Genomic DNA, 22,787 nt, shown 5'->3' with positions numbered 1-22,787 from the left:
ACGCACACATACTACCAATTGTTTCTAATTCAAGTTTGTAGAAAGTCAATGAAATTTTTATTTACAAATTGCACGCAATCTCAATATCAAGGACAAATGTTTTCTCTTTTTATTTAAGGTGAACACATTACAATGACATATGGGGAGGGAGCAAAGAACGCGCAAAAGAACCAAAACAAGAACTGAGTTAGAGGATCTAAAAAAAGAGGCACTTTAAAAATCAAAGAAACAAGGGGATGAAAAGCGGACCAATCACGTCATAGCGCGGGATTTCGAAGATTCCCTTAAACCAATCATGTAACAACTCAGTAAGTCTGGCTCCTATAAATAGAGAACGGCAGAACTTTTTCTTACATCCTATTTCTACCTTTCCTGGAAAATGGCTCGTACCAAGCAAACCGCTAGGAAGTCTACGGGAGGCAAGGCTCCCCGAAAACAGCTCGCTACTAAAGCAGCTCGGAAAAGCGCTCCCGCAACCGGCGGCGTGAAGAAACCTCACCGCTATCGTCCTGGCACCGTGGCTCTGCGAGAAATTCGGCGCTACCAGAAATCAACCGAGCTTCTTGTTCGGAAGCTTCCCTTCCAACGGCTGGTTCGCGAGATCGCCCAGGATTTCAAGACTGATTTGCGCTTTCAGAGCTCGGCCGTGATGGCTCTGCAGGAGGCCAGCGAAGCCTACCTTGTGGGGCTGTTCGAGGACACCAATCTGTGCGCCATCCACGCCAAGCGGGTGACCATCATGCCCAAGGACATCCAGCTGGCTCGCCGCATTCGTGGAGAGAGGGCTTAAACTTAGTTTATTGACATCAACTTCCAAAGGCTCTTCTTAGAGCCACCTACGGTTTCTTTAAAAGTAGCTGTTACATTCGCAGTCTTAGGCAAACAAGTGGATCTTAAAACTGGTTGGTTACTTAATAAAAAGCTAACACGTCCAAAAACATGTTATGCTACATACATAATCTCTTGATGCAACTAATAGATTTTAAAAAATAAATTATATCCATCCTAAAACCTAGTCAGCAATATCTTCCACAGTGGACTACTAGACCGAGTATATGGTTATGTAAGGTAGGAAAATCACTTTGCTGATATGACTCAAATCCTTACATGATTACATATGAGATTTTGAACCGCAATTTAAGTTTTGCTCCATTGAATTGCCATGATGATTTTTCTAGACTTTACCCTCGATCTTATTGAAAAGGCTTCTAGTTATTGGACTTTGTTTTATCCAAAATGGGATCATTGCATTATAGATATTGCTGACTAGGTTTTAAGATGGATATAATTTATTTTTTAAAATCTATTTTTTCAATGTTTTAATAGGAATTTTTCATTATACTGAGTAAATTGGTTTTTATTTTGAATTTTATAATTTACTTTGTGCTATAACAATTCTTTTAAATACGAAACCTTTCCTGTAAGGTTTAGGCGGACAACTTAAGTATGCTGAAGTCCAAACCTCCCTTCTTTCTAACTTTAGATCCCAAAAATATAAGGGTGATAAATTCTGTTCCCAATACGCCCATAAAATATTGCTTTGGTATCACTTACAAAGTTTGTGGGGCTTGCCTGAAGAAGATAGGGCAAACTGGCTAGGATAATTTAACCTCCTATTTTTTAACCAATTAAAGTGGTCTTATTGAATTCCCCAGTCTCCAGTAAGTCTGTAGGGACCTCAGAGAGGGGTTGTTACAGCCTGTAATTTATAAAGACCTTCCTTAGAAATAGTGAGTGGTCATGAAAGAGTGTTCCAAATCACTATTGATCAGAGAAATGCAAATTAAGACCACTCTGAGATATCATTACACACCTGTCAGATTGGCTAAGATGACAGGAACAAATAATGATGAATGTTGGAGGGGCTGTGGGGAAACTGGGACACTAATACATTGCTGGTGGAGTTGCGAAAGAATCCAGCCATTCTGGAGAGCAATCTGGAAATATGCCCAAAAAGTTATCAAACTGTGCATACCCTTTGACCCAGCAGCGCTACTACTGGGATTATATCCCAAAGAAATACTAAAGAGCGGAAAGAGACATATATGTGCCAAAATGTTTGTGGCAGCTCTTTTTGTTGTAGCTAGAAACTGGAAGATGAATGGATGTCCATCAGTTGGAGAATGGTTGGGTAAATTGTGGTATATGAAGGTTATGGAATATTATTGCTCTGTAAGAAATGACCAGCAGGAGGAATACAGAGAGGCCTGGAGAGACTTAGGTCAACTGATGCTGAGTGAAATGAGCAGAACCAGAAGATCACTATACACTTCAACAATAATGCTGTATGAAGATGTATTCTGATGGAAGTGGAAATCTTCAACATAAAGAAAAGCCAACTCACTTCCAGTTGATCAATGATGGACAGAGGTAGCTACACCCAGAGAAGAAACACTGGGAAGTGAATGTAAATTGTTAGCACTAATATCTGTCTGCCCAGGTTACATGTACCTTCGGAATCTAAAGTTTATTGTGCAACAAGAAAATGATATTCGCACACATGTATTGTACCTAGACTATATTGTAACACATGTAAAATGTATGGGATTGCCTGTCGTCGGGGGGAGGGAATAGAGGGAGGGGGGGATAATTTGGAAAAATGAATACAAGGGATAATATTATTTAAAAATATATATAATAAAAAATTATTAAGTAAAAAAAATATATATACCTTAAAAATTAAAAAAAAAAAAGAAAAAGAAATAGTGAGTGGTAATTCTCAAAGTATGTGGGGTCTATATACAATTTATTTGATGCAGCCAATAGCGATTTTTCATCTTTGTGATGCTAGCCAGTTAAATGCTTTCTATTTTGTTCTTCTACACTTAGAAAAAAATGGACTATATTCTTAATTCACTTGACTAGATGCAGGGCTATTAATTATTAGGTCATATGCCCCTAACTTAAATCCAATTCAATACAAGTCATGTCATCTGCTTCCAGATATCAATGTTTTTTTTTTTTTTTGAGAACAAAAGGCAACCTGTGAGTAGTAGTGCCTGTCTCATTGGGAACCCAATTGCCCAATTCTAATTGAACAAGGCAGTTGCTTCCTCCCTTCTTCTCTTCCTTCCTTTCCTTTCTCCCAGCCCTGCCTCCTTCCTCCCTGACTCCTATCATGATTGTCTTCAAAAGAAAAACAATAACATGCTCTTCACAATGTCTTACTCTGAGATTTACCTCTTTGTCCTTTTATTAAATTTCAAATGAGATTTCAAATTTCAATCTTTTCAAAAGCCTTCTCTGTGCTTTATTGCTATACTTAATTTTTTTGTTGTTATTGTTATCAATGTTCTGCCGCAGTTTCCCTGAATTGTTCTGCCTCAGTTTCTCTGGTTGCAACCCTCCCTTTTCTGCTCATGAGATAATTAGGGCTATGGAGATCTGGCATTCCAAAAGATAAGACTCCAGATGTCCTATCTCAGATACTTAATTGGCATTGTCTATATTTCCAAGTTTCAGACTTCCTGGCTCTATTTGGACACCTAAATCCTCTCAATTTATAAGAATTTATGGTCCTACTCCCAACCTGTCAGAACCAGATCAATGGTCCCTGCCTGCAGAGTCCCACTTACCAGAGTTTGGACTCTACCCTCCTCTCGCCCCTTTCCCGTTGTTTAGCTACCTCAGCTTGGAACTGTGTGATTTTATATATATAAAATGTCACTGAGAACTCACATTCTCAGTCGGATGCTTTAGATAGCAGCCTTGGGGGCATCATGTCCCCAGCACAATCTCAGAAATCCAAATAAAATATTGAAAAATCTTTAATCTCTATCTTGCCTCTGTTTCTCTGGCATTACAACTAATATGGTCATTTTTATAGATTTTTTTTTTTAATATTGGACTACTCCTGGTATAAATCCAACCTTCTCATAGTGTATGATTTTTGTGATATGTTGCTATAGTCTCCTTACTAATATCATAAAGTTTTGTATATATCAATATCCATTAGGGATATTGATCTATGCTCTTTCTCATTTTGTACTGTTCCTGGTTTAAATATCAATATTTTCTCAAAGAAAGAATTTGGTAGGACCCTTTCTTTACCTATTTTGTAAAACGATTTATGTAATATTGGAATTAAATGACCTTGTTAATTAATTGTAAACATTTGATAGAATTCACTTGTAAGAACCATCTGGTCCAGGGTTTTTTCCTTTAGTAATTCTGAGCCAGATTTGAACTCAGATTCTTCTGACTTCAGAACTGGTGCTCTATCCACTGTGCCACCTACCTGCCATCTAACTGCCCCCCTATTTTTCTTGTATAATAGCTGCCTAATGATAAATGATAAATAGCTGCCTAAATGCATTCTTTGCTTTATCTGCTTGCTTTACTAGTTACAATACTATTACTCTGTGCCTAAATTTCTCTGGACTGAATGCTTTGGACTATAGGTCCCATTGGTCATCTAACATTAATAAATCTCTACTAAGAAATTAACAGAAGTCCCTGCTCGCAATTATTGGGCATTACAATTGGTGAAAGTGTTTTAAGGTATATATTTTCTTCTAAAGACTACTTTGACTTCATTCCCCAAAATACTGGCATATTGTCTCATTATTGTTTCTATGATTATTGAAAGCTTGAAAGCTCTCTGTATCATTCAAGATTCATTTTTTCCCCTTTTCCTCATCATGGTTTTATACTCATTTTTCCTGAGTAGGTTATCTTTTGTTGTCTGTCTTTTGCCTTCTAGAATATCATACCACAAGCTCATTGTTATTCTATGGTGTTGGCTGCTAAATCACATGGAATCCTGCCTGTGGCTCTTCTCTAATAGAATTCTTTCTTTCTGATTGTATTTTATCTTTAAACTAAAAGTTCTAGGTTTGGAATATAATATTCTTGGGAATTTTTATTTTGGTATTTCTTCCGAGAAGTCACTATTCCATTTCAATTTTATCTTCTAATTCCAAGAGATCTGCACAGTTTTCTTTTATCAGTTATTGAAATATACTTAAACTTTTTTTTTTTTTTTTTTTTGGTTATAACTCTCAGGTTATTCAATGATTCTCCAATTCTTCCTCCTCAATATGTTTTTCAGGCGAGTACTTTTTGTCAGTATTTTGACTTCATTTTAAAATGTCTTATTGTCTCATATTTGGTTAATTCTAATTTTTAGAGAGTGATTTTATTAGTAAGTTTTTATACATCTCCAAAACTGTTAACTCTCACATCTTTCTTTCATAGCTTTCAGTTCTTTCTCCATTTTTCCTCTATCATTTTCATTTTATTTGTAAAATCCTTTTAAAGCTCTTTTTGACACTCATCAAGGAACACTGATTGAATGTATGTTCATTGTCTGTTTACATACATGTGTGTGTTCATGTGTGTGTATACATGTGTGATCCTGTTGCAGTTTTGCCTATACATGTTTAACAGTATTCTCTTTTTCTAGGTTTGTATTTTGAGCTTCCCTGTCACCAAAATAGCTTTATATAGTAGTCTTTTTTGTTTGCTCACTTTTCTAGTCTTATTCTTGATTTTAGATTTTATTTTAGGAATGGGCATTTCTTGGGGAAGTCCTGACTTGAGATTGTATCTTCTTGTGTCTTTTTGCCTCTCTTGAGATATTTAAGCCCTGTGTTATTCCAGTATATCAGGGCCAACTCAGGTTTAAAACCAGCAAACTTTCCATGCCTGCCTAGTGGTGTGATTCAATGTAAAGTCTGATCATTGCCCTGCTGATCTGAGCCCTTCAAGTTCTTGATCTGAGTTTGAGTATATACAACAATTCTTTTGGTTTATCACTGATTAAAAGTTCCAGTATAAATTAGTACTGAATCAACCACTCCCAGACAGTTAGAAAACTCTATTGGTTTAGATCGGCAAAACTTCAGGATCACCTTTAGTCTGGGATTTCTGCCCTGGTAATTCTTTTATGGTTTTCAAACTCATTTTCAGGATCAGTTAGAGTTACCCAACCACTATTTGCTCTGACATTTGTTCCAGGATCCATGACCATCCTTTACCCTGAAACATCAATCTATTCTGGATTTGTGACCTGGAATTGCCTAGTCACTTCAGCTACTAGTGCCATTCCTTTCAGATTGTCTCCATCTGCTCTACATATATTTTTTATGTACCTAGTAATTTATGTATTTTTTTTTCATTGCAACGGAAGCCTGACACACAGCAAATATTTAAGCTGTGACATATTAAATGATGATAGAGGAAAGAGATTAATCTTAGAAAAACTACAAATTAGGGAGATTAAGCATAGAGTGGGATTTTAACGTTAAAGTGACTGGTTTCAAGTCCTGATGCCAATAAACATTGGCTACGTGATCATGGGGAAATCATTGATCTTCTTGATTCCCAAAACACTTTAAGACTATGAATTTCATTACAACTAGCATTCTGCATATAACAATGCAGAAATTACGAGTCTAGTTCCATCAAAAAGATGACAGGTGTTATCTTGAATGAATAGGAGAATTTTTATGTTCATGATAATAAATGTGAGGACAGGGAAGGGCAGGTTTTGAAAACTTATAAAAACAGGAGTTTTTATACAAAAATAAGGATAGCCCTCATAATACTGAGATTTGTTAATGGGAAGAATATGTAGTGGCAACTTGTTTTTTCTTCTTCAGCTGCTTGCTTCCTTTTCATTCCATCTCCCCAAGAAACCAATTAATTACAGAGTAACTCAGTACCTGAAAGGATAATTAATGGTAGAAATCAGGGACTGGACTATTCTTGTAGATGAGGACTAATGTTGGCAGAAAATAAAATTTGTGTGAAATACGAGACTTTAGTCACTGAAACTTAAGTACTGAGAATAGAGAAGCACTTGATGGATTCCTGACCATGTTTCCATGAGATCAGAGATGGTCAGAATTGCAATGCTCAAAGGAAGAAATGTGGAAGCAGGCTGGCCAAGTGTTCTCAGATAAGGAATTGCAATATCCTTACAAACAATTCAGATTGACTGATTACTAAAATGCCCAATAATTAACAGCTGGGGAAAGAAACTAACCTATCTGCTAGAAAACATCAGGAGGAATAATGTGTCACAGGACAGTAAAGGAGGGACAACAAGTAGCAACAGTCCTGCTCTATCCTCAATCATCTATTGTAATCTACTGAGAAATATAGACAAAGCAATGAAACATATATATATATACTATGAAGATGGCCAGAATAAACATGGAGAACACCAGTGAGGAAAAAAAACCCAAGAACTTTAGTAGAAGACACACACTGGAGAACCACACTAAAGAAAGCACTTGCTGAGAGCTTACCAAACTACTATAAGTGGATAAGGATAAAAAGGCCTCTGGGAAGGTTAACAGCTAAGGATTATTTTCTGTAAGTTCTATTTATTTTCTATGACCTACATGCACAGAGGGCACAAGAATAAGATGAAGTTAAAGAAATCACATAAAAATAACTAAGGAATGAAATGGTACAGAAGGAAATGAGAGGTAGAATGAGGTAAATTATTTCACATGAAGAGATGTAAAAGAATCTTTAAAATGGAGAGGGAAATTGATAAATGGTCAAAGAATATGAAGAGACAATTTTCAAGTGAAGAAATTGAAACTATATTTAGTCATATGAAAAGGTGCTCCAAATAATTATTGATCAGAGAAATGCAAATTAAGACAACTCTGAGATACCACTACACACCTGTCAGATTGGCTAAGATGACAGGAAAAGATAATGATGAAGGTTGGAAGGGATGTGAAAAAACTGGGACACTGATACATTGTTGGTGGAACTGTTAACTGATCCAACCATTCTGGAGAACAATTTGGAACTATGTGCATACCCTTTGATCCAGCAGTGTTTCTACTGGGTTTATACCCCAAAGAGATCTTAAAGAAGGGAAAAGGCCCCATATGTGCAAAAATGTTTGTGGCAGCCCTTTTTTGTTGTGGCCAGAAACTGAAAATTGAATGGCTGAATAAATTGTGGTATATGAATGTTATGGAATATTATTATTCTGTAAGAAATGACCAGCAGATGATTTCAAAGAGGCCTGGAGAGACTTACATGAACTGATGCTGAGGGAATGAGCAGAACTAGATCATTATACACTTCAACAACAATACTATATGATGATCAATTCTGATGGACGTGGCCATCTTCAACAATGAGATGAACCAAATCAGTTCCAATAGAGCAGTAATGAATTGAATCAGCTACACCCAAAGAAAGAACTCTGGGAAATGAGTGCAGACCACAATGTAGCATTTCCACTTTTGTTATTGTCTGCATTTTTGTTTTCCTTATCAGGTTTTTTTTACCTTCTTTCTAGATGCAATCTTTCTTGAGCAGCAATATAACTGTACAAATATGTATAATATATTGTATTTAACATATACTTTAACATATTTAACATGTATTGGACTACCTGCCGTCTAGGGGGAGAAGGTGAGGAGAAGGAGGGGAAAAGTTGGAACAGAAGGTTTTGCAAGAGTCAATGTTGAAAAACTACCCATGCATATATATGTTTTGTAAATAAAAAGCTACGATAAATCAAATGGAGGGGAAGATGAGAGGGTGGACATGGGCATTTCTTGAACCTTACTCTCATCAGATTGGCTCAAAGAGAGGATAATATATATAATCAGTTGAATATAAAAAATCTGTCTTAGTGGGAGAGGAGGAGATTAAGGAAAGGGAACAGAGAGTTTGAATGAGGGCACTTACAGAAGGGAAGGCAGAGGAAGCAGTAGACAGAAGCAAAACACTATTGAGGAGGGAAAAGAACAGAAAAAGAGAAAGGAAAAACAAGAGGAAAAATAGGATGAAGAGTAATACACAGTCATAGAAATAACTGTGAATGGGAAAGGGATGAACTCTCCCATAAAATGGAAACAAATAGCAAAGTGGATCAAAATACAGAATCCTAAAACATATTGTTTTTCAAGAAACATACTTGAAACAAAAAGACACACAGAGTAAACATAAGAGTCTGGAAGAGTATTATGTTCCAGCTAAGTGGGGGAAAAAAAAAACAGGGATAGCAGTTCTGAGTTCAGACAAAGAAAAAGCAAGAGAGAGAGAGAGAGAGAGAGAGAGAGAGAGAGAGAGAGAGAGAGAGAGAGAGAGAGAGAGAGAGATAAGGAAAATACAACTTGATAAAGTATATAAGTATGAAGTAATATCAATACTAAACATATATTCATTAAGTGAAATAGTGTCCAAATTCTAAGAGTTAAGTGACTTACATGTTCAGTTCATGATCAAACAAGAGAAAGAGAATATTAAAAATGTAAAATAGATCATTTGATTTTATTAAAGGAAAAAGCTTTTGGATAAACAAAACTAATACAACCAAGATTGGGAGGAAAGCAGAAATCTGGAAAACAATATTTACATCATGTCTCTGATAAAGTCCTCATTTCTCAAATATGTAAAGAACTAAGTCACATAAGAATACAAATTATTCCCCATTTGATAAATGGTCAAACTATATAAACAGGCAGTTTTCAGATGAAGAAATCAAAGCTACCTATAGGCATATGAAGGAGTACATTTTTAAATCATTCTATATCACTTTTGATTAGAAATACAATGTAAAATAATTCTTAGGTACTACCTCACACCTATTAAGATTGGCTTATATGACAAAAATGGAAAATGATACATGTAGGAGAGAATGCAAAGTGAAATGAGCAGAACCAAGAAAACATTACTCGAAGTATCAGAAACATTGGATGACACAATGTTATGTTAAGGTGATTGAAGCTCCTAGATTTTTGCTGGGTTCTTTTTTTTTAACTCAATTTTCCCAGTCCTAATGGCAAGGAAGACAGGGGAGAAGGGAAGTAGCTGTGACCCCAACACATCCAGCGCCCAACAGTTATTAGAGGAATTCTCTAATCTGCTCTACTGGGGTCTTCAGCACCATCACATAGAACATGCATAGCAATGAACCTATGCACTGGCTTACTTTCTACATGTGTCCAAGTTCAGAACTGAATTCCTTTCACTTTAGAATGATGCAACAGTCTTATACTGGTAGAAGCAAAGGCTTTGCCAAATGGGATTGGCCCTGAGCAGGAAGAGCTACATCTTTTTTTTTTTTTTTTTTTTTTTTTTTTAAGGAATCACACATTTTTCTCATCCTAGCTGTTATGCATGTCATTAATATTCCCTAAGACTTCCTGTGGCAGGAGAAAGTAAGGAGTGATATCATCAGTAGTTATGGCAGCTTCTCACATGTAATAGTGAAAGCTTATATATGTTTAGGTCAGAGATTAAATTTTGAGTCCCTAATTGTTTTGCATTTCTTTTTCTGAGCATAGGTGACCAAACATTAATCCTGAGATGGATATTCCTGGCTATGACAACAGCTTCATCAGATTGAGAATCTGACAATTCCCTGGGTCTGGACCAAAGTTGCCACACAGAAAGTGATCATATCTTCTCAAAGTAGACAATCACTATAAGGAGGATAATTCAGATGAAAGGACTAAGAAAATCCAAACCAGGACATTGGTTGCCAGAAGATAGCCTTCATTGAATTGCTTTAACAGCACACATCTGAATTGATAATGAAACGTGTCAATCAATTCTCAAAAATATTTCATATTAATGTTTAAAATATAAATCTCCTAGGGAGATCATAATGTGTGTCAGGTTCCAAAGTATACATATAAATTTTTTGTGTTTTAAACATGTTTTGTGGTAGAGAAAATAAATAGCTGTCCTTATTTGGTACATTAAGTGTATTTTCTAAACATGATCTCATTACTTTTATTTATTTTTTTTTTCATGATCTCATTACTTTTGAGGGAGAACCTAGATATGAACCAAATCTAACATTTCTTTTAGAGATTTTCCCCAAGTCTTACTCTGAGATGGGTGTGGTAAGCAATATGAGAAAATCCTTATTTCTTTGAGAGCTACCCCAGGAATGATTATCATTTGCTGGATCATGTGAGGGGGGCCTTCAGTGAAAGAACTCCTCTTCATTTCAAAACATAATTGTTCATTGTCTTAATGTAAGGAGACATTTCCCCACATATGTGTATATATGTGTGTTAGGATTCTTATAAGGTACTTATGCACTTAGTTCACACCTTTAAAGGAGTTCAAACCTTTAAAGGAGTTTACACCTTTAAAGGAGTTCATTCATTGGTCCACACATTAGACTCACACCTTTAGAGAGCATATAGAAGCCCACTCTCTGGAAGTCAAGAATGAGTCAAGGGGAGAAATTCAGAGAAGCTAGAGGAGATTCAGAGACAGGATTCAGTGGATTTGCAAGTCCAGGAGATTCATAAGTCTAAAGGAAAAGCCTGCTCATGGACTTCTGGGAGATTCAGAACTAGGATTGACTTCTGGGAGATTCACAAGGCAGAAACCCACAAGCCTACTCTAGGAGGCAGAGTCCAACTTCCACCTTTGTGTTGGATGGAGACATTGGGAGGACGAGAGGCTGAAGCTGGCAGAGGTAAAGGACTAGTTGCTAGAGCTCATGGAACCAGAGAGAGAGAGGCCTCTAAGAAACCTAACTAGGCCCAAAGAAGGAGACAATATTTGGAAAGAGACAGTAAAAGTTTTAACTCCTGGCTGCATTTAGGAGTGATTGAACTGAACTGAAAGGAAGGCTGGCTCCAGAAGCTCCCCAAGAAACCTGCCTCCAAGAGAACGATTACAATTTAGAGAGAAACAGAACATTACATATGTGTCTTTGTGAGAATTCTAGGATCAGTACAGACTGACACCTTGATTATTAACTGAGAGGGTATCAATATTTTCTTGCAAGTTTGTGTTGTCAGTTTGCCTTGTTGGTCTTCTATTTTCTTCTCTTTTATATACTATATTTATAGGGAATTCAGATTGAAACAGGACTTCAGGTCTTCAATCCAATGTTCACTTTCTTCCAAAGTACAGTGGTAAGTTAAGTCTGATCTCTCAAAATCAGGATTTGGTGGGGTTGATTTGTCTTTTGGTTTGGTTTTACTTTATTTATTTATTTTTTAATCCTAAAACAATGTCTAGAGTCCAATACCTTTCCAAATTTAAACCTGGACTTGATCCTATACTTTCCTTTTTTAAACAGCAATCCTAATTCTAAAGAAGCTAATTATCTCCAACCATTTGGGATAACCAAGTAAACTCTGAAGAAAGCTCAGAGCTTTGGATTTCAAATCAGAAGACTTGAGTTCAAAACCCTAATCTGGTAATTTTCAATCTTGTATCTCCATCTATGTATTTGACATCTCAAACTAGATATCCCATTGATACCTTAAACTCAGCATGTTCAAAACTGAACTCATTATCTTTCTTCCTCAATCCGATTTTCCTTCCAAACTTTTTATTATTCCATTCTCAAGGGAACTATCATTCTCTCAGTCACCCTGGCTCATAATTTAAATATTATCCTCCATTTTTAACCCCCATATCCAATCTGTTGCCAAAGTCTATTGACTTTATCTTTGTTAACAGTTCTTCCATATGCACACCTTAGTCTCCTCTGACATCCCACTACTTTTGTATAGGCCTTCATTACATCATGCTTGGACAATTGTAATAGTCTTCTGGTTGGTAATTGCATGCCATAAATCTTTTCTCACACCAATCCATTCTCTACTCAGCTGTCAAAGTGATTTACCTAAATATGCTTATAGGTCTGACCTTGTCAAACTTCCACCTCAAATTTGGTAAATTATAATGGCTCCCTCTCATCTCCAGAATCAAATATAAATTTTTGTTTGATGTTCATAATCCTTCATCACCTGCCCTTCCCCCTAGTGTTTTAGTCTTCTAAATTCTTCAATACATTAGTCTCTGTGCTATTCTTTGAACAAGATATTAAATTCTAAATATGGGCATTTTCATTGGTTGTCCCTCACATCTGAAGAGCCCTCAGCCTTCATCTCTCTCTCCTGGCTTCTTCCAAGTTCCACCTTTTACATGAAACCTTTCTTGATCTCCTTAATTCTAGTGCCTTCCTTCTGTTGAATATATATATGTATGCATGCATGTTATGTTGAGGCAGTTGGGGTTAAGTTACTTGCCTAATGTCACACAATCACACAGCTAGGAAGTGTCTAAAGTCAAATATGAACTCAAGTCAGCCTGACTAAAGGCTGGTACTCTATTCCATTGCACAACTAGCTGACCCCCTCTGTTGAATAGTTCCAATTTAATTAATTACAATTATTTCCAATAACTTATTTGTTCAACAAGATGAGGCTAGCCACTGACAACTGGAGTATTCACTGAAAAGACCTTTTTTCTAAATTGATTTCCAAAATAGTTGATCACTTTTTTTCTAAAACAGAAATAAGATGTTTTAAATATGCTTTTCTAATTTTGAAGAAAAGTATAATATTCTTCTGATTTACCTATTACCATTATCTTGTTCGGAAAAGGAAGTAAGATTAGTCTGGAACGACCTATTCTTGATGTATCCATCTTGGATCTTCCTCAATTAGGTGGAGGGAGGGAAGTTGCTGGTGTCAACTGGGATCTAGATCAGAATCCTTAGCTGAATACAGGTTCGACTGGAGTAGGGAGAGGGTAGTATGATACAGATTACTCTATCATAGTGTCAGAGGAAGACAAGGTGGGGCAGCTGAGAGATACGCTACAAAAGTAAAAAATGCCTTAGCAACAGATTGAAAAATTGAATAGAAATAGATTGAGGGGGGCTGGGGGAGATGAGATCGGCAATTACAAGTAAATATTAGATTCCTTAGGATTCATACTATAGTATCACATTTTCCTAATCTCTGGTTGGGTCAAATTCATGACCATGACCACTAAGTGGTCAAAACATGGAAATTAAGAGATTGCAATACTGTATTTTGATTGGTTAGTTTACTAGATGGTGAGTTTTTAACTAATCACAGAGCCCATATTCCTCTTCCGGCCATTGCTATAAATGTTGCTTCACTATTCAAATTATGTTTTTAAATTTCAAATGGTATTTAAAATATTTGTTCAACTAGAATGACAGTATCAAAGGAATTTTGTGTTTCAAAAGTACCATTTTCAAAGAAGGAACAAAAGGGACCAAAAATCTGAAAACGGTTGGTGCCTTCAGTTGCAAACCCGATCATGGACCAATCCCGCCTCAAGGCGGGCTTTTTGAAAATGTTCTAGCCCAATCAGAAGAGGACCTTGTCTATAAATAGAGCGAAATTCTTTTCCTTCTTTCAGTGGATTGGTTTTCCTATTTCCCTTGAAATGGCTCGTACTAAACAAACTGCTCGGAAGTCTACTGGCGGCAAAGCTCCCCGGAAACAGCTGGCTACAAAAGCAGCTCGTAAGAGTGCACCCGCTACTGGCGGCGTAAAGAAGCCTCACCGCTATCGGCCCGGTACCGTGGCCCTGCGAGAGATCCGCCGCTACCAAAAGTCAACTGAACTGCTGATCCGCAAGCTGCCCTTCCAGCGGCTGGTGCGTGAGATCGCCCAGGATTTCAAGACTGATTTGCGCTTTCAGAGCTCGGCCGTGATGGCTCTGCAGGAGGCCAGCGAAGCCTACCTTGTGGGGCTGTTCGAGGACACCAATCTGTGCGCCATCCACGCCAAGCGGGTGACCATCATGCCCAAGGACATCCAGCTGGCTCGCCGCATCCGCGGGGAGAGAGCTTAAACTATTAGCAGGCTTTGAAAAGCCGTACCTAAAGGCTCTTTTCAGAGCCACCTATAGTTTCTCTAGATAACTGTAACGCCTTTTGGCTTAAATGTTTTGCGTTATATTTGGTTTGCTTGCTGATTCTGAATTTTACCACAGAGCGGTTCAGGGATAACTGCTTTAGCATTCGTTTCCGCAACAACTACTAGGCTCTTCACTTCCACGATGGCATTGCGACTAAAACATTTTCTCAAAAATTAATTTTTGCCTTTTAGCCACCAGCACGGCGGGGGGAGGGGCGGGGGAGCAGGAAAGGAATCCAAAACACTACAAATATGAACACAAGCACACATGCAAAATTTGCCTACATAAAGGTTTGCAGACAAAGCCAGAATTAAATTTATGTGTAAAACCTGAGCAGGGAATAATGTTATTTTGCTTTGAAGTCTCAATCTTCAAATTCGTTTTTAAATGTCTGCCCAGTTCCGGTGAATTGGAGCCAAGTAACAAGACTTGCCACTCAAGATTACTGTCAGAAATTTAGGCAAGGGCTAAACTCAACTGAAATTATTACTACTGAATGGGAAAAGATGTGAGTCAAGAGTACCCAGTGTCTTGATTCTAAATGCTTAGTTCCTAATTTACTTAACTTTGAACTAGTTTTCATCTGCAACTGCTCACGGAAAATTGAACTAGAAGCCAAAAGTTCTTTACCGGTTCTAAGTCCTGTATAATATTTTTTGTATTAAAAATTCCTTTCTCAGTAGATAGTAATTGGTCTGTTTTTTTTTTTTTTTTTTTTTTTTTTTTTTTTTTTTTGTAAAGTGGATCTTAAAGTTGTTAGGGTTGAAAGGGTTAACAAAATGATTTTTAACATAAGTCCCCCTAAGTAAATGGGACAGCTGAGTTATACGGAGTAGAATGATGGTTGTGGAGATCAGGAAACTTGGGTTCAAATTTTACTTTGAATACTTATTGTGACCAATTCACATAATCCTGTTAGCCTTAGTTTCCTAATCTTGTTAAATGAGCTGGAGAAGGAAATGGTAAATTACTCCAGTATCTTTACCAAGAAAACCCACAGTGTGATCATGAAGAATTCTACATAACTGAATATTTGATTAGCATGATTCAACTTTGTTTCTAGTTCTTTGCTACCACAAATGGTTTATTATGAGTATGTTGGTTCATATGGGACTTCCTGGGTATGACAAAGGAGATATATGCCTAATAATGGAATCTCTAGATATAAGGGAATGGGAACTTAGAACAATGATCAGGAGTCAAAGGATGTGGGTTCAAATGCTATTTCTTGCTACCTGTGGGACTTTGGCCAAAGTTATTTGATCTTCATAGTCTTGTTTTTTCATCTATATAAATGAAGTGAATGAAAGTGTTGTAAGTAAATCTAGAGGATTCTATGATTCTAGATCACCTTTATTCAAGATTTCTGTTTTAAGTCAAGAAAGAAGACTACACTTATTAATTTGCTGCATTAAAGCTATTTACTGGCAAGACTATTCAACATAAAAATTTATACTTAAGCTGTAGTCAGTTCTGGTCCCTAGATTTTAGAATATACTTGGTCATATTAATGTAAAGCTTTTACTTATGACAGGAACTAACCATCATAATATGGTACAATCCTCAATTAGGTGAATGCTTGATGGGGTATTCAGTATTAGTATTCAGTCTGGAGTCTAATGCCATTGGATTTCTGAAATATCTTAGCTCCCTCCCAGAACTCTACGGGGATCAGGGTGCCCTATATCAGCCAGACTGTCCTTTGGGCCATCCTGATTAGACCCACCTGACCCCCCCCCCCCAATTAAAATTGTTTTGGTAGCAATTTTGGCTCAGTATTCAGAAAGGTGAAGGAACTTGGAATACAGCCAAGAATAAATTATCCTGCTAAAATGAACATTTTCTTTCAGGGAAGAAGATGGACATTCAATGAAACCGGTTGAATTCCATTTATTTTTGATGAAAAGACCAGAGCTAAACAAAAAAATTGACTTCTAAATTTAGAACTTGAGAGAAGCATAGAAAGGTAAAAAAGGAAAAAAAAAATCTTGAGAACTATTTCTAAGTATACATAGAGAATACACATATAATCTTATTTTACTGTTATAAAAAAGAAACTAGAAGTAAAAAGGGGATTGTAACAAAAAAAGGGAACATGAAGGTTTACAATGAGAGAAATCACATCTCAGGAAGAGGCAAAGAAAACCTATTATAATTGAGGGATTTGAGGTGATGAATTTTGTGTGAATCTTACTCTCATCAGATTTGGCTCAAAAAAAAAATTATATATATATTTGGTTTCACTGAGAAACTTCTCACCTTATAGAAAAGTGGGAGGGGAAAGGCAAAAAGGGAAGGAGTAGGCTAACTTGAAGGGAAAACAAATAGGGAAAGGTATAAGAAAGGGGGAGGGTCTCTAAAGGGGGAGAACTGCTTAAGGCAAATAATGCTCATAAGTAAAATGGGAGGAGGGAAAGGGGAAAAGGAAAAAGAAAAATTTGGGGTTAATAAGATGGCAGGAAATACAGACTTAATAGTTTAAATGTGAATGGGGTGAAACTCTCCCACAATTTTGACTCAGGCAAAATTCAGCCTTTGAGACCATTTCTTCAAGTATAAAATGAAGGGATTAGATTAAGATTGGTGTTCTTCATCTTCATTTTGGTCATGTATTTTTAACAGTTTTGTGATGTTTTATGGACTCATGTATAATGTTTTGCTGATTACATTAAAAATCAAAGGAAATATCAGATTTAGTGAAAATAAAGATGCCAAAGTTTTGTTTTGGTTTTTTCCCCATTTCAGTTGACAGAATTCCCGGAATTTGCTCCCATGGTCCACAGATCATGGACTGTAGGTTAAGAATTCCAGGGATAGATAATCTTTAAAGTATTTCTCAGATTTAAACACTAATATTAATAATGGAATTGAAATGAAATATAGAAATCACCTGTTCAAATTCCTTCATTTTACAGATGTTCAAAATATTACCTACAGAGCATGTAATAAAGGTTATTTGTTGAATGAATTCTGTAGCCCCCAAACCTGTCCTTCTGGTTTTCTTGCTTTGCCTGAAGGCGTTATTCTTGCCTTACACCACTGTGTTTTCCTTGTCAAACTTCAGAAGTTAAGAAATGTCTTCTTCTTGCAAATAAACCTTCATGCTCTCCATGAATTTCATTTATTCACATTCATCCATGCTATGTAAATAGTTTTTGTTTTTTCTTGTTCTAGGCTCCGGTCAATACCTTTAGAGATGTGTACTGTGAGTCACAGGCGAGGGCACAAAGATAAGCCAGTTCAAAATTCATGTAGCACAACTCCTGTGTTTTTCTTTGGGAGTAGGACAAAGATTCCATCCTCTTTGTAGAGTGTACCGATCATTTCAGCAAAAGATGGGATGGAGAACATTCTGAAAAGGAAAGTCCTCCTATCCTGAAATAAAACACCTTAGGCTTCTCAGATAAAGCCCTGCAAAGTAGGATTTGGAGGCCAGTAGAAACAGGAAAAGCAAAGAAAGGGGCATTACTGTGACTTGGAAATACCTGGCAGGCTCAGGGTTGCAATGAGGACACTATCTCAACTGGCTCTTCTGCTCTTCCTAAGAGTAGTCCAATAGGAGAGATCATCTCTTAAGTCTAAGTGTAGTGGTCAGCAAGTGGGGTGGGTCAATGGGAAGAGTGAAAAAGTGGTTTTGGTCCTATTTCTACTCTCACCGACCCTTTTCCCTATAGAATAGGAAATAGGAGAAAAGTTTTAATGCCTTTTAAACTTTCCTGCCTTATTTACATTTCCTCCTGTTCCTTACCTCCCCACAGGATTCATCCTGTAGGTAGTATCTGTTTTCTTCTCAACTTTGTCCTCCTAGTACTGCCCTAATAATTTTATTACTAATAATTTTAAATTGAGTAGTGTTTTCACATATCTCATTTGATCCTGAAAAAGAGGGGGGGAAAATCTATGAGGCTTTACATAACCATAGGATCATTGATTTGGAATAAGAATAGACTTTTCAGACAATTTTGTACTAGTCCTTGTTTTTACAGTGGAGGAAAACAAGACCCAGAGAAATCCAAAGTCACACAATATTTTGGAAGAGTTTTAACAGAGATTCTGGGTATACTGTTTTCTTTCCTTAGTTAAATCTTCATCTTCAAATTAAAATGTATAGTTCCAGAAAAAGGTCATTGCCTCCACCTTTGTTCCCAGTGGATTTCACCTAGTAACAGAGGACATATGATTTTCCACTGGTTAAAAGATCTGAGCAGCAGCTAATTTGGAGCTATTTTATGTTCACTCTTTCTCTGCTAAGTACTTAATTGGATGTCTTTGTAATTTCCAGTATCTCATTCTCTTCAGTTTCTTTTCATGACTCTCTTCGTTTGTGGCCTTTGGCTATGTGGATGGACATTTATTTGTATACTATGATCATGAAAGCCAAAAGGCAAAAAACCCCAGGGTCCATGGACACAGAAGAAAGAAATAGATAAGTTTTGAGTGAGACTTGCACAAAGCCTGAAGGGATGGGATCACATGTTCTTTGTTGATCTTTGGACCATAATGGACAATTACAGTCAAGGTAAGGATACACATTTGAAATGTTTTATAATAGCATAACTTTTCCTTTCATTACCCTCCCTAAGAATTTGGAACTGGAACTTATGGATTTGGGACTAGGAGGATAAGGAAAAGTGCATTTTACATCTCTCAACACAAAGTAGTCTTGGTAATTAATACCCCTTCTTATTCTGACATAGGCACAGCAGTAGGGACTTCCAATTACTATATATAGAATGAATGAATGAATAAGCATTTATTAAATCCTGTGATGCATCAGGCCCTGTGCAAAAATAAATCTGACACAATCCCTGCCCTTAGGGAGCATAAGTAGGGGAGTAGTGACCAGAGAAAGTTTTGTTCTGGGAGATACAGATATCATGAATAAAACCATTGGGTAGTCAACTGCCATTCCCTTTACAGAAGCAATGATGCTATTCATTTGATTATTGTTCCCAAAGCAAATGTTGAAAAGAGATGGTTGCTTTATGCTCAGAATATGAAGTATGGTCTGTATGGTCTAAGGCTGGTTAGATAATAAGTGATTTAGGTGAATTTGCATATATTTACATACCAATTAGAAGACAGCAGAATAAGAGAATGTCTCTAGAGCTCTAGTCCAGAGATTGTCCAGGATGGGGAGGTAGCATGTTAGAACATTAGAGCCAGAAGGGACCTTGAAGAACATATAGTGCAATTTATAAATAAGGAAACAGGACCAGAAAGCTTAACCAACTTGTCCAAGATCACAGAATAAAGGAAAAGCTGAGACTTGTAATATTTCTGGATCAGAGACATTTTATTTCCTATTTCCAAGTTATCACAGTAGTTTTTCAGTAGTGATTACATCAATACTTATATTTCCTTGTCACGAAGCAAGGAAATCCCTTTATATCAACTCAATATGAATATGTAATATCTGTCCTTGGCATCTGTTGTCTCTTTGTGATGGTGACCTAAGAATGAAACCTATAAGCTTAATGAAATTAGCACCATGATCTGACTAGTCCTATTAGCCAAATAGCTCTGAGTTATGTATGTACACATACATATTTTTTCGCGTTCATCTGTGTGTGTGTGTATGTATATATATATATATATATATATATATATATACAACTGGTCTGGGTTATCAGGTTCTCATATACTACAGGTCTTCCTTGGATGTGAAGTCCTGATGGAAGACAACAGAAATTTCTGGGAGTATTGCTATGATGGTCAAGACTATCTCATCTTCCATCGAGTGACAATGAACTGGACAGCAGTTCAGCCAGAAGTCCAGGCCACAAAGAAGGAATTGGAGATGAACAAAATCAGAGCAAAGCAACATAGAGCTTACCTAGAAAGAGACTGCTTCGAGTAACTACAAGAATATTTAGAGACTGGAAGTGAAATCCTGAATAAGAAAGGTATAATGCTCACAGAGTTTCTTCCATATTCTTTCTCTCACCAGATATATGTGTGTGTGCACATACACATACATATGTAATCTATTGGTAAAGTTAGTATATTTGTTTGAAGCTAATCTCTTTCTATGACTAGTCACTGGGATAAAATTAACTGAAAACTTCAATCTCCCTGGAAATGCATTGAGAGAGGCTACTCACCTTTTTCTTTTAATTGCACTTTCAGTGTCCCCATTGGTGAGAGTGACCAGACATGTCACTCACGAAGGTACTATCACTCTGAAATGCCAAGCCCTCAACTTCTCCTCAATTGACCATCATCACATCCAGCTGGTTATGAGATGGGAAGCAACTGAACCAAGGAATTGAGCTTGGGGACATCTATCTCAGTGGAGAAGGAACCTTCCAGGTCTGGACAGGTGTGGATATCACCCCAGGAGAAGAACAGAGATATACCTGCCAAGTGGAACACATGGAACTAGATCAACCCCTCATTATGACTTGGGATATGGACCAGAATGAATAATGCAGAAAAGGGAATTTTTCTTTTACAGGGAAAAAAAAAAAGAGTTTATTTGTCTGGCCTGTAGGACCCAGAAGAATGCAGGTGGGAGCTGGGAGGGTGGGGAGATGGAATGGTGGAATCATGGGCCCCTAACCTCCCTATCCTGTTTCAGAACATGGTCCACTGTCTGTCACCCTGACTACCAGGATCTCCACTGGGATCATTGTTAGCATCATCATTACCACCAGTTGTCATCATCTGGAAGAAAAAGAATATATCAAGTAAGTAGGAAAAAGGGGAATGGTTTTTGCCTAGCTGATTATAGTAGCTCCTAGGACATATTGATTTACTTAGGATTTTTAAATGGTTCGGCATCATCTGGTCATTGTTTTAGCAATGGAAGTGCTATTAAATAAGATGCATCACTTTTGCTCCTACATCCTAAGTAGGGAAGTAGGGAAGAATTAACTATAACTCTCATTTTCCTATCTCTCATTACAAGACTTCTTATCTCCACAGGAAGATTGATCAAGAATATCCTAGCTGAAGTTATGACATATAAAGGAATCCAAGGAAAGATGTCAAATTCCACTTTTTTATTTTTTCTTAACATACACCTCAGAATTTATACTATATTCTTCTAAGGGATTTTATCAGTAATTATTTTTTGACGATCTGAATATCCACTATATAACAATAAAAATAACAGCTAACAATTAGATAATGCTTACTATCTGCCAGTTAGTATGCTAAACCCTTTTCAGAGATCTCATTTGATCTTCACAACAATCTGGTGGAGTTGTGAAAGAATCCAACCATTCTGGAGAGCAATCTGGAATTATGCCCCAAAAGTTATCAAAATGTGCATACCCTTTGACCCAGCCATACTACTACTGGGCTTATATCCCAAGGAAATACTAAAAAAGGGAAAGGGACGTGTATGTGCCAAAATGTTTGTGGCAGCCCTTTTCATAGTGGCTAGAAACTGGAAGATGAATGGATGTCCATCAATTGGAGAATGGTTGGGTAAATTATGGTATATGAATGATCTTCACAACAATCCTGTGAAGTATATTTTATTATCCCCATTTTACAGATATTGAAACTAGGGAACTCAGTTCTTCCTAACTCCAGGCCCTCTCCTTTCTCCACTACACACCACTTAACTGCCCTTTCAAAGATTGGGAGCAGGAAATGTTGAAAGGCCCAGGGGACCATTCAAAATAAATTTTTCAAGGCACCAAGGTTCTTTTTCCATTGTTTTCTACTACTATAATATTCATTGTTTACTTTCTCAAGAAGTTCATTTTCTTTTATAGCATTATCACCTTTATACTAATGCCCAATTTATATCTTTATTCTTGTTTCCATGGATATTCCAAATAACCAACACTTTTTTTCTCTCTCTACGGCACCAATATTTTCAGTTATTTGGGCTCACTAACTGGAGTCATCTTTGACACCTCATTCTCCTTTACCTCAGCTATCCAATATGTCACCTAGTTCTATTATTTTTCCTTTTAAATGCCTTTAAGCTTAAATTCTTCCTCTCCATTCCCACTGCTACCACCAGATGCATTGATATCAGAGAAACTGAGGCAAGCAGAGATTGCTTTTTTATCTTTAATGTGGAGTTTAAACTAGCTGACTGGATGGGACTCCTGTCCAAAGCATTTGGTACAGATAAACCGAGACAGGGAACTTCTATAGGGTTTTAGGTAACTAGGGTGTGCAAACAG

General features: G+C 36.9%; 2 protein-coding genes and 1 pseudogene across 2 annotated transcripts; all 3 read left to right on the top strand.

Moving 5' to 3' along the window:
• The first annotated feature begins 348 nt into the window (after positions 1-348).
• On the top strand, positions 349-839 carry LOC141566854 (histone H3-like). The gene has a single exon (XM_074311977.1). It carries the CDS (start codon positions 380-382, stop codon positions 788-790), a length of 411 nt encoding a protein of 136 aa, XP_074168078.1. The 5' UTR covers positions 349-379; the 3' UTR covers positions 791-839.
• Positions 840-14,125: 13,286 nt separating this feature from the next.
• LOC141566858 (histone H3) lies at positions 14,126-15,322 on the top strand. Its single transcript, XM_074311981.1, has one exon. The coding sequence runs from the start codon at positions 14,164-14,166 to the stop codon at positions 14,572-14,574; it is 411 nt and encodes a 136-aa protein (XP_074168082.1). The 5' UTR covers positions 14,126-14,163; the 3' UTR covers positions 14,575-15,322.
• Positions 15,323-19,140: 3,818 nt separating this feature from the next.
• On the top strand, positions 19,141-21,089 carry LOC141540756 (hereditary hemochromatosis protein homolog; annotated as a pseudogene).
• Positions 21,090-22,787: the final 1,698 nt, after the last annotated feature.

The sequence above is a fragment of the Sminthopsis crassicaudata genome, chromosome 4, assembly GCF_048593235.1.
Source record: "Sminthopsis crassicaudata isolate SCR6 chromosome 4, ASM4859323v1, whole genome shotgun sequence".
NCBI classification, from domain to species: domain Eukaryota; kingdom Metazoa; phylum Chordata; class Mammalia; order Dasyuromorphia; family Dasyuridae; genus Sminthopsis; species Sminthopsis crassicaudata.
This window is presented reverse-complemented; position numbering and strand designations above follow the sequence as displayed.